Here is a 12,613-nt window from a genome sequence, read left to right on the forward strand (position 1 = left end):
AACCCTGAGCCCTGTGCTCACTAGAGTCTCAGAGGTAGAGAGCGGGCTGCGGGTCCCCAGACCCAACGGAGGTGGGGTGACACCTGAGGTCCATCCCTCACTTGTCCTGCATCTCTCCCTTAGCAGCCGAGTAGGTAGTGGGAGGGAAGGCAGGGGGTGGGCGCAGAGGCAGCTCCCACTGGGAAGACCCTAAGTCCACAGCAAGAAGATGCAGGGTGGTTATGGGATGCAGTGTGCCCATGGGATGCAGTGTGCCCGCAGTGGAGCTGGCTGTCCCAGATGGTGGGCAAGGTCCCTGATCTCTGGGTAAGGGCCAAGGCTCAGAGGACTGGGGAGCTTGCAGGCCTGTCCCTATGGTGCCACTGCTGCTTTGCCCCCATGCTGCTGTAGTGTGCAAACATAGGCCCAGTTGTCCCGTGTCCCCTTCCAGAAGGAGTTGGAAGTCCCCATCTTCCTGAGAAGTCTTTGGATTTTAGGTGTTGGCAACCACAGGACACCGGAGCCTCTGTTCCTCTCTCCCCCTCTGAAGCCCTGACCGGGACAGGGGTGGCTCGGGGACACAGGGCACCCAGCCCACGGACAGAGACTGCTGGATGGGGGGAGGCTCCCCGGGCTCTGTAGGCGGGGTGTAGAGGCAGGGGTTTCCACTGGACATGGACAGGAACGGGTCACACTCGGCCTCATGGGAGTTGAGCTGCGGCCAAGCATCTGGACAGAGATGCGGTTGCCGGCAGCAAAGCTGAGCTCGCCCCGCATGAGGGGTTCTGCTTGTGTCTCATCCAGGGCTTGCATTGCGTCTGACACCTAAAGTCGGTAGAATGTTTGCCGGCGCTCCGAGGTGAGACAAAACCCCCGCCCACGCTTCCCAGGGCTGGTGCATTTTCCTGCTCCAAGGACCTCACTCCCCCAGAGGAGGCCCCCTGGAGCTGCAGGCCTCCCCGGCAGAGGCCTGGACTCTCACCTTCCCGGAAATGAGGGGCAGAGTCACATGCCGTGAGTGCTTCCCAAAGACAAGTGGAGTCCACACAGCTGGACTTGCTCCCGGCCTGGAGCCGTGGCCACCCACGGCCCGTCCCCCTGCCTGCCTGGACAGCCCCCACAGCCTCCACCCTGCTGGCCACACGGCCCGGGGCCAGAGCAGAGGCAGCACCACCCGTTCCTCCGAGTTACGATTAGCCACGTACGAGGTTAGCATACTAACACGAGCCCCCCAAACTACCCTTGATAGTTGACCTTAAAACAGCCCAGAAGGGGCCTCACACCCCATCTCATTTTACTCCGAGGAGAGGGGTTAGTTGGCAAAATGATGCATGGACAATTCACAGGTAGCAATGCTGCTCTTGCTGTTGGAAATACGGCGGGGGGTGGGCTCTCGGTTTGTGGGTGAGCACGAGCCAGCCCTCGTCAGATGCTTCTTCAGGAGGAGGAGCTGGTGGGAGGTGGGGAGGACCGTGCCCGCTGGGCCGCCTGCCCCTCCCTCCCTCCCAGCGTGGCCCTCAGGAGACACCAGTAGCCACATCAGACCACAGGCACGTTCCATGAAGTCTCTGAATGAGGTGTGTTTGCAGGGCACCCGCTTTGTCTGGGTGGGGGGGTGTCTCCAGCCTGGCCAAGGGTGGGTTCCATCACCCGGCTGGGGAAGGCCGTGTGTGTGAGGGTATGTGACTGTGAGCGTGCAGGTGCACACGCGTGAGTCTAGTGGGCTCGCTAGAGACTGGCGAGGTGGGCTCATCCTCGCCGCACAAGAGCCCCTGTGTTTGCTGGACCTGGCACAAAACTGGCACAAAAGCACAGGTGTGGAGCCTGTGCCCTAAAACTGCACCCAGGTGGTCACTCTGTTTCCTTGCCAGTGAAACAACACGATGCTGGCTTACACCACAGGATGGAGAGGGGACACCTCATAGTAGGTAACAGAGCACTTCAGAGGCACACAGCGAGCACCCCTCAGCCACTCTGGTTCCCAGGGATGGGTAAGCTCCCCTGTCTTGAGGAAAGTGGGAAATCACCCCACATCGCAGGTCTCTTCCCACCCCCACCCCTTCCCTGGCAAGAACCGTGATTTAGGAAAAGTCCAGACATCCCAGGGCACCTCTCCAGCTGCCCAGCACAGTGGACATGGGCACATCCTCAGATTGGTCTGTCTCCTTCTCTGGCCTCATCTCTAGGGATGAACTGACCCCAAAGTTGCTGCCTACGGTTTGGGGATTGAGGCTGAGAGGCCCAGAAGCCTCCTTGGAATGTTCTAGAAAGCTGTGGAGGGCTGCAAGCAATGGAGAGCTCGGTGCACAGGGGGGCCCTCCACCCCTGTGTCCAGTGCCTAGCCACCCGGGCTCCCCCCAATTTCTCCATGCAGCCCCTTGCACTGGCCACGAACACGCTTTCTGGGTTTTAGTCTCCCTGGGTGGATTTAGTCTCCCTGAGCTGGATAAAGGCATCCCCAGAGTTGAAAGGCAGTTTCCTTGGGTCTCTGGACAGGCAGGTGCTGAGCTGGGACAGGGCTGTGTTCCCTCAGTGGTTTCCACACACCTGTTGGAGACTATTCCGTGAAACCCAGTTCAATGCAGTCAGGTGTGCCAGGACTCAGGACAGGATGCCATGGAGTTTCCTGCTGTCTCCCTGGGGGTGAGTGGGGGCTATGTGGGCCAGGGCTTAGGCAGTCCCTGCCTCCCCTTCTAGATCCTTCCTGCTCTATGGTTTCATGGTGCCAGCTCCAGGCTCCAACACTCCTGGCTCCATCCAAAGAGCCCCAAGAGGAACTTTGAAACAATACTCCACCAGACTTGTCAATGTAAGGAAATGGAAACAGGTGGAAGGTCCAGCAATGGAAGGTGGGTCAGATGAACCTGGGTTTGGTTTATGATCCGATGGTCCATTACAATGGATGTCTGGGGCAGCGGGCGGCTAGGTGGCTTAAGCATCGACTTCAGCTCAGGTCACGATCTCACGGTTCGTGATTTTAAGCCCCACGTCGGGCTTGCTGCTGTCCACACAGAGCCCGCTTCGGATCCTCTGTCCCCTCTGTCTCTCTGCCCCTCCCCTGCTCACGCTCTCTCTCTCTCAAAAATGAATAAACATTAAAAAATTTTTTAATGGAAGTTTAAGAAATGATGTTGAAGAATATTTAGTGATATAAAGAGTTCTTACAAAGTAAAAAATACACGTGTATATAATACGAGAACAGTCAGCATAGTCTCGTTTTTGTAAAATATACACAGGCTTGGAAAACACACTTGAAGGACACATGTGGAAACATTAACGGTGCTTTTCTCTGCGTGCTGGAATACTTAATCTTTGTTCTCCTGTATTTTGCATTTTTCCTCCAATGAATATGTGATACTTCAGGAAGCAGAAAACACGATTTTCCAAGCTTTCTTGATGCGTCCGTGACGGCAGAAACACTGCCTCTGTGGTGCTGTCCTGCAGGGTGTGCGCAGAGGTCCACTGTCCAGCCTCAGGACCCGTGAGCGGAGGAAGCAGTGGGTGTGTGGAGTGTGGGCCGCCCCGACCAGCCACTTCCCTCGGGCGGCGCCAGCTGAAGACTTTTGTTGGCCTTTCTTCGCTTCTGAAGCAGGACGTGGGTTCGCTGTTTGTCAGTGTCTTGCCTGCACAAAGTCCCCCTCAGCGGACCTGGTGCGGTGACCACACCCTGGCCCTGGGATGTGCCCAAACCCGTAGAGAGGGGAGCGCGGGCAGTACCTGGAATGGGACCTGTGTCAGAGTCCCAGGACAAGCCCGAAGTATTACCGAGTGTTCGCCAGTCTCAGTAAATGACTCGGCAGCACAAGGGCCCAGTGCGCGAGGTTGGAAGCTCTGCTCTGCTTAGCAGAGATGCGGTAGCCTGTACCCCACCACCCTGTGTACACCGCCCTACACCACCACCCCCCGGGCAGTGACATGCCACGTGACCTTGCCAAGGAGCCGGTCACATCTGGGGCGAGGGGCAGCAGAGGTGGTCCCATATACCAGGAGATGGAGAAGAGGGTGACTCCACGGTTCTGGCTGGTTGGGGCAGATGGGGCCGAGTCTTCCCTAAACCCTGCAGATCTCAAGTGCTCCTCCTGACGCTCAAAGGCCCTAGAGGGACTGACAGGCCACGAACCTCCGGGTCAGAGGGAGAGCCACAAGCTCGGACCCCAGATGTCACCGGCCGCCTCCGAGTGACCCTACGTGCGGGGTCTCCCGGTGGGTTAGGCTCCCCACGGCCTGGTAGGCTTTCCTGGGGAGGGCACTGCTCTCAGCGAGGGCAGAGCAGGTGAGCTCAGAGATGGAGGCCCGAATCACCTCGCCCCGCCCCTCGCCCCGCCCCTCGCGGCTCCGCGGCGGCCCCACTGCGCAGGCGCGGACACAGGTGCGTGCCGTTTGAAAGTATGGCGCCTGCGGGTCCGTGGCTGGTGCTGTGTGAAGAGAAGATCCGGGAGAAGAGCGGCCTGGCGCCTCACCGCGACCTGTGTGCGTGGCGGTGACGGCGGGCAGGCTGGGGGCGCGAGCTTCCCGCCGCGGGGTCGGCGGACGGGGTCCGGCCAGAGACGCGGCACCCGGACCGCGTCTTCCTGAACCGTCGAAGGCGGGTGTGAGGTGGTGGGGAAAATGGGGTGGGAGCGAGGGGACCCGAGTGGGGCCGGGGGGGCCGAGTGGGGCGCGGAGCCCGAGTGGGGTGGGGCCCGGAGTGGGGCGGGGGACCCCAGTGGGGTCGAGGGGGGCCCCAGTGGGGCGGGGGGCCCCCCCGGGGGGGAGGGGGGGCCGAGTGGGGCGCGGGGCCCGAGTGGGGTGGAGGGGCATTCTTTCACCCATAAATAAGGCGGTTCCAGGTTGGCTTTTAATAAAACCTTGAACCTGCGGTCTTCATTCCTGGGAAGACGTGCCCTCCGCCCCTGTTGCACAATTGTCCCCTGAGTTCTGGTCTCCCATCTCTCTGTGCTGCAGAGTTTTGTGTGTATATTCATGGGGGACATTGGTCGCTGGTTTTCTTTTTGTCCTGTTTTTCTCTGGTTTTGGCATCAAGGTAAAGCTGAGCACCTGAAATACGTTGGGAAGTGTTGCTTCCTCATGTGCATTCTAGAAGAGTTTGTGTAGATTTGGTGCTCTCTGAAACCATATAAGCTTTGAAGTTTTTTTTTTTTTTTTTTTTTTTTAATGTTTCTTTCTGAGGGGGGGAGGGAGAGGGACAGAGGATCAGAAGCAGGCTCTGCACTGACAGCAGTGTGCCCCATAGGGGCTGGAGCTCACAAACCCCCAGCTCATGATCTCAGCCGCCCAGGCGCCCCTATATTTGAAGCTTTTAAATTATACATTCAGTTTCTCTGTCTGTTGTAAAACTATCCTTATTATCAGTTTCTTCTTGGGTGAGTTATGGTTGGGATTTGTAAAATTGATTGTTTTCTAGAAGTTGTTGAACTTATGTGTGTAGAGTTGTTTACTCCCTTACCAGCCTCTTAAATGTTTTTGGGGTCTGTGGTGGTAACCCTTCTTCCATTCTTGATATTGGTCATTTCTGTCTTCGATTTTAGACTTGGTAAAGGTTTGTCGATTGTATTAACCTTTTCAGTGAGTCAGCTTTTGGTTTGGTGGGTTTTTCTCCATTGTTTCCTAGTTTCAAATTTTATTGATTCTGTTCTTTATTATTTCCTTTTGTCTGCTCACTTTGCATTTAGTTTTCTCTTGTAGATTCTTGAGGTGAGAGTTTAGATTACTGATTTTATACTTTATAATTTAGTGACAGAAGTTTTCCTCTAAGCACAGCTTTAGCTGCATTCACAAATTTTGTTATATGTTCATTTTCATTAAGTACAGTGCATTAAAGGTTTTCCTGGAGACGACTTCTCTTTGACCTGTGGATTGCTTGGGGGTGTGTTTTCTCATTGTGTGTTTGGAGATTTTCCTTTTTTCCCCTTCTTTTATTGATTCTAGTGTGATTCCATTATGGTGAGAGTACATACTCTATGATTTTAATTCTTTTAAATTTGTTGAGGTTTGTTTTGGGTCCAGGATCTGGTTTATATTGGTGAATGTTCCAAGTGCACCTGAAAAGAAAGTTGTTGGGTGGAGTATTATGTGAATATCAATTAGACCCTGTTGGCTGATGATGAGGTTTAGTTCTTCTGTATCTTTGTTGATTTTCTGTCTAGTGATTGTATTAGTTACTGGGAGGGAAGTGTTGAAGTCCATAACCGTAATTGTTGATTTCTCTGTTTCCCTTCATATGTTTTGACACTGTGCCTACATATTTAGGGTTTGACGTGACCCTTGTAACATATGTGCTGTTGCTCTTTGTCCCTGATGATTTTCTTTGTTGAGGCATGTAGTGTAGCCACTGCAGCTTACTTTTGATTAGTGTTTGCAGGGCATATCTTTCCCTTCTATTTACTGTGTAATCTTTAAACTTATCTATATCATTATATTTGCAGTGAGGTTCTTATAGGCAGCTTATAGTTGGTTCATTTTTATTTACTCTGCCAATCTCTTTTTTCTAGTGTATTTAGACCATTTACATTTAATGGAATTGTTAATATAGGATAGTCGGAAGTATGCCATTTTATTATTTGTTTTCTGTTCCTTCCCTGTTCCTGTCTTCTGCCGTTTGAGTATTTTTTTAGTGTTCCATTTTGACTTCTCTATTATATTTTTGAGCATATCTCTTTGTATACCTATTTTTAGTGGTTGCTCTATAAGTTACAATGTATTATGTAATTTAACACCGTCTACTTGTGTGGACATTTTACCCCTTCCAGTGAAATGTAGAAACCTTACCCAATGTGTCCTTTGGTTTTATTATCCTTTATAATTTAGTGACCTTAAATATTTTCTTTGCATACCTTGAGAACCACATTAATCACTTTTTTCTTTTACAGTCATCCAAAATTGTAAATAACTCAGGAGGAAACATTTTTACTTACATGCTTACCTGTTTCATTATTCCTTCATTTCTGATGACCTAGGTTTTCTTCTTTCATCCTTCCTATTTATTTGAAGAATTTTCTGTAGCAGTTGCCTTAGGGCAGGTGTCCTCATGACAGATTCTCTCTGTGTTTCTTCATTTGAAAATATCTTTATTTCACTTCAGTACCTAAGATTGTTTTTGCTGGGTACAGGTTTCATGGTTGAAAGTTCTTTTCTTTCAGCACATGGAAAATGTGGCTCTCCTTCCTTCAGGCCTCCTTGGTTCTGAAGGATAACCACCTGCTTTGTGAGTTGTTTTTTCTCTATGGGTAATGCCTTTTCTTTCTGGCTGTTTTCAAGATGCTTTCATTGTTTTTAATTTTTTTTAATATTTATTTATTTTTGAGAGAGACTGAGCGTGAGCAGGGGAGGGGCAGAGAGAGAGGGAGACACAGCTGTCAGCACAGAGCCTGATGTGGGGCTTGAACTCACAAACCACGAGATCATGACCTGAGCTGAAGTTGGACACTTAACCAACTGAGCCACTCAGATGCCCCTCTTCCACTGTTTTTAGATTGTAGAAGTTTATTTCTGATGTATCTGGGCATGGCTTTTTTTTTTTTTTTTTTTTTTGTCTTTATTCTGTTTGGGGTTTTCTCAGCTTCTTGAATATATAGCTTTATGTCTTTTGCCAAATTTGGTAAGTTTTCAGCCATTATTTCTGTAATTGCTAAACATTTTTCTTCTTAGTCATACTATCATTCTCTTCTTGGAACTCTAATTGGGACTGCATGGGGACTCATGACAGGAATGTTAGGTTTCTTTTTCCATGGGCCCCTGAGGCTCTGTTCATTCATTCTTTCTTTCTCCTCTTTTTTAAGTCTCTTTTCTCTCTGCTGGTCAGATAGGACAATTTTGACCAGTCTATCTTTGCATTCACTCTTTGAATTTTTTCTTTTGTTATCTCCATGCTGTTACTGAGCTGCTTCTGTGTGGTACTTTTGTTTTGGTTATTGTATTTTATGTTTCTGAAATTCCTATTTTTTTCTTCTTTATATCTTATGGGGTTTTTTTGCCAAGACTTCCTATCTTATCGTTTGTTTCAGGAGTGTTCATAATTGTTCATTAAAGTATTGCTTTAAAATTCTTGTTAAATAATTCTGCCCTGTCAGTGTTGGTGTTGATTGTTTTTCTATTTAAATTGAGATTTTTTCAGGTTTTGGTCATTTTTTTCTTGTGTCATGGACATTTTGGGTATTGAGAGACTTGTTTCTTATTTGAATCTTGTTACACATTATTGGCACTGAGCGGGCGCTGCCTTGTTCCTAAGGTAGTGGCCAGGCTCCTGTCACACACGCAGCCTCTGTAGATGGCTGTGGGCCGCCTCCTTGCAACCCAGGTGGTAACCAGCATCCTCTCAGTCTGTCCCAGGGCTGGCCACTGTGCAAGGTCAGGTGTGTGGTGTGTTTTTTTGGTGGTGGTTTTTTTTTTTTTTTTTTTTTGCTGGCTCTTGAGCTAGAGTGGGGCTGATTTCAGGAGTCCTTCCTCCACCACTGCCCCTTCCTGGTCCTTCTACCACGGGCAGCAGGCTTATCCTTACTTTTCAGTCAGTGTCCATGGTGTCTGTGTGTCACCAGCTTCTTTGGCACTCATATTGGGACATATGGGAGACAAAAAGGACCCCAAACCAGCACAGGGCCCTCACTGCTGGACTGTTTTCTTGAGGTCCCTAAACAGTTGGCCTTCTGTTCCCCACCCTCCAGATTTGTCTGGTGCTTGTTTCATATATTGTTTTCCAGGCACTTAGGTGTAGTACCTGAGTAGGAGTAGGGTGAAATGGGTCTACTCTGTCTTGTCTGGAAATGGAAGCCCACAAATCAATTTTAAATTTAATTAAGATGTGTTTTAAAACATAATTCTTCCTGGGAAAGTACTGGTGTGCTCAAACCCAAACTGTCTTTTTGATCACAGAAACTTATTTTTGTAGCAACGTTCATTTAATGGCTGCCATTCATTTAATGGCACGCAGAGGCGTATGGTGCATAGAGCACACACTGTGCCCTTGCATGTAACTGGCAGGGAGTTGTCACGTTAGCTCACCATTGGTTTTCAAATTGTGATCCCTGCATGGGGGCTCCACAGGTGACAGAGTGAAGCAGCCACAAGTCGAAGTGGGGGCCCAGTTGGGAAGATATTCCTGGTGGGAGAGTGTCTGAGGGGAGAAGCAGGGGGGTGGGGAGCAGGGCATGCGTGGGCATGGAGGCATTTTGGAGATAAACGTGAGCTGGAAGCTTGCATGCATTTCTCCTGTAGTATCAGTACTCAGACTTGGAGTTACATTGTTCTTGTGACTTTTCAGATTCTGAGGTTGCTGTAGCTCATTCTTTTTTTTTTTTTAAATTTTTTTTTTTAATGTTTTTTTTATTTTTGAGAGACAGACAGACAGACAGACACAGAATCCGAAGCAGGCTCCAGGCTCTGGCCTGTCAGCACGGAACCTGACTCGGGGCTCGAATTCACGGACCGTGAGATCATGACCTGAGCTGAAGTCGGCCGCTTAACTGGCTGAGCCACCCAGGCGACCCTGCTGTAGCTCATTCTTATTACAGTAATAAATTTTCACTGAAAAGGAAGGTGAAAATCTCATGATTTTTCTATTCTTAGCTGAACTTCAGTCATTATCTATTCCTGGAACTTACCAAGAAAAGATTACTCACCTAGGAAATTCTTTGATGAACTTAACTGGCCTAAAATCTTTAGACCTCTCACGCAACTCCTTGGTGAGTCTACAGGTAAGTTTTAGGTTTTTTTCTTGAAAGAAATTTTATTGCTGTCAGTAGCAGTGGAAAGTACATTTATAGTAACAATGCAGTATGTTTTATAACTTTGCTTATAATGTATGTAGACTGTACACTTAACAACAGTTGCAATATTGCGTTTTTTCTTGTGTTCGTTATGACCTGTAGATTTCATACACATCTCATTACACCTTTAAACTACTTTGACAACTGAAACTCATGTCTCCGATGAAGACAGCTGTATCTTTAAAGGCAATAAAATAAGGCCCGAAAGACTAGTGTTTGTGGGCTGGTCACTGTCCATCCCTGTCTCAGCTGTGTTTTTTTCCATCCACATTCTGCAATTCACATCTGGCCTCAGACCCTTAAGTGGCAGTGCCGTGTGTGCAGGGCATCCTGGGAAGCCCTTGGTCCTGGTGAGGGAGTGAGAAATCACCCAGGTGGTGGCGGGGGGGGGGGGGGGGGATTGTGTAAACACTGCCCACGACTTCCTGGAGAGGAGGCTTCTGCCTCACGTTATAGAGAGCGCTTGGAGCCTGGTTGGCGTCACCTGGGAGTTTCAGTCCAGATCACACCCGGGGCCGGCCCCTTGTTCAACCTCCCCGGGCTGTTTTCTAATCTGTAGAATTGGAGCAGTAACAGTTCTTAGTGTGCGGGGTTGTGTGCGGATTGAATGAAGTTGTGAGAACTCCGCAGATACGGGCTGTCCTCCGCGGTCTGCGCTGCTGCAGACGTGGCATCCCGAACCTGCACGGCACGGGGCGCCTTCCGTCTTTGTGCTCCTCCTGGCAGTGGCATGTGGTCGCTTGCGGGTGCCTCTGTTAGGTTGGTGTTGGTTCGTATTGTTTATTTTTCAAAGCATAAACTAATGCTGCATTCTGCCCCGTTGGCAGGGCATTCAGTACCTGACTGCGCTGGAAAGCCTCAGTCTCTACTACAACTGCATCTCCTCGTTAGCCGAAGTGCTTCAGCTCCACGCCTTGACGGAGCTTACAGACGTGGACTTCCGGCTGAACCCTGTGGTGAAGAACGAGTCTGATTACCGCCTTTTTGTCGTGCACATGCTCCCGAAGCTCAGGCAGCTGGGTAGGCTCCACAGCTGTGCTCACACCCTTGCTCATGGGAGCCCTAATAGGTGTTCTGTGCTCTCAGAAGTTGACTTTCTACTCCCCTGGTGGAGTCCCTGTGTCTCTCAGCGTGAGTCTTGTGGGAGCGCTGCCTGGGGGGATGGCCAGGAACTCTGGCCACAGACACCTGCCGGGGGGGCCATGAGCAGAGGTGTGGGCCAGGCTGCTCTGTCCCTTTCTGGCCCTCCACTTTCTAGGTGATTGGCTTGGACGTGTTCTCTGAACATCCGGTGCCATTTCTGTGTGTGACTCCCTGGGCTTCATCTCAGGCTCAGCCAGGCGGTTGGACTTTACCTTGTTTCACATCTGCCTAGAAAGTTGTAGGAAGAGAGGTTCGTGTGCCCTCCCCTCCCCCAGGTGATAGCGATGGGAGAGTGTGAGGTCCTGTTGGCAGGTGTAGCTACCCACTGGCTTAGTAGCCCATGTCCCTAAAAGAAACAGATCTTTGTGTCAGGCTTGCAGGCAGAGCTCCCAGGGTGCCCAGTGGTCATACCAGCTGGGAGGTTCATGCTTGGGGAAGCCATCCATAGCGGCACCTTCCCACCCACCTGCCCGGCTACCAGGAGTTGTCTTTGCCATGAGCGTTCTCGCCGGTGGCACTGCTGATGCTCCCCGTGTTGCACCTCCAGTGAGAGATCTGGAGTGTGAGCACCAGGGCACGCGGAGCATGAAGAAGGAGAAGGAGCCTTGTATGCTCAATCCTCCTCCTCCATGAAGGGAGCTAAGTGCTGGGTATTGGGGGTGTGGGAATGTCTGCTTGAAGGGCAGTGTTGTTCTGTGTCCCCAGTGATGACAGTGCATCCTCAATCCTGAGGGCCAGTGCACTGCTTGGTGAGGCTGAGGGGCAGTTGGGGTGTGCCTCCATTAAATGCTCTTTGGGAAGCAGCTTTGGAATTTAACCATTTGTGACGTTAGTTCTGTGGTAGGATGTGTGAAAAGTTGCACAGCATTGACTTTTAGTATTGGGAACCATCTGACTCTCAGGTTTTCTGGGGGAAGACCCAGCAGTAACAAGTGAGCAGAGGCCTTCTGGGGCTCAGGGCTCATGTGTGGGGACAGTTGAAACTCTGGATCTGAGGATGCACACCCTAGGCCCAGACACACAGCCACCACATTCACTCTTCAGCATGTTCAGGATTCTCATCCACGGAGACATCTCAGGTGTGCTCAGTGTGGTTCCAGAACCTCATCCAGCACTGAGAACATGCATAGAAAGGAGGTAGACGTGCCGAGAAAGACGTGCCTGTGTGTCAACTTGCATGTGTATTTCTTTTCCCACGGGCAGCAGCCGGCCTCCACAGTAGTGTCTGAGGAGTAGCTTTACGGGAGGAGGCCGACCCTCTTGGAATCGGTAGTTGTCATCTGGGAAACCAAGTGTAGCCACCAGAGCCCAGCATTCCTTTACTGGGTCTACCCAGTACTTAACAGGGGATGCTTGTGGCAGGACTGGCCCCAGGGGATGGAAGGTCCCTGAGCCAGGGGTGGCAGTGCTGGTCCCGTGCAGTGTGCTGCAGGGTGGGTGACGGGGACACCTTCATTCCCAAGGGAAGGGTGATGTGCTTCAAGGCTGCTAGGAGGTGCCCCTGTGGGGCTGGGTCGTTGGGGGCCTGTCACCTGCTTCTTGGTGGTGGTTGCTAGTTCTCTGGCATCTTCTCCCTAGATGATCGTCCCGTGAGAGAGAGCGAGCGGAAAGCATCCCAGTTGCATTTTGCATCAGAGGAATCACTGGACTCAAAGCAGAGCTTCCCAGCTGTTTTAAGAGTTGGAAGGTATGAACAAAAGTGGTATTTGAACATTGAGAGAAGCTGTTCA

At 50.7% G+C, this 12,613-nt stretch overlaps 1 protein-coding gene across 5 annotated transcripts in view; it reads left to right on the forward strand.

Moving 5' to 3' along the window:
* The first annotated feature begins 4,345 nt into the window (after positions 1–4,345).
* Positions 4,346–12,613, forward strand: part of CEP72 (centrosomal protein 72) — a 35,835-nt gene continuing 27,567 nt past the window's right edge. Inside the window, exons 1-4 of one of the 5 annotated variants that reach the window (XM_040462402.1) lie at positions 4,346–4,449; positions 9,541–9,668; positions 10,568–10,760; positions 12,462–12,570. In XM_040462402.1, the coding sequence (XP_040318336.1) occupies positions 4,368–4,449; positions 9,541–9,668; positions 10,568–10,760; positions 12,462–12,570 (512 nt within the window). In that variant the 5' untranslated portion in view covers positions 4,346–4,367. Of the gene's footprint in view, positions 4,450–4,504; positions 4,576–7,632; positions 8,331–9,540; positions 9,669–10,567; positions 10,761–12,461; positions 12,571–12,613 lie in introns of those variants that run through there. The other 4 variants (XM_040462404.1, XR_005786677.1, XM_040462403.1 and 1 more) reach the window with 4 other exon arrangements.

Source organism: Herpailurus yagouaroundi, unplaced genomic scaffold (genome assembly GCF_014898765.1).
Source record: "Herpailurus yagouaroundi ecotype Mexico unplaced genomic scaffold, PumYag 321, whole genome shotgun sequence".
In the NCBI taxonomy this organism is placed as follows: Eukaryota; Metazoa; Chordata; class Mammalia; order Carnivora; family Felidae; genus Herpailurus; species Herpailurus yagouaroundi.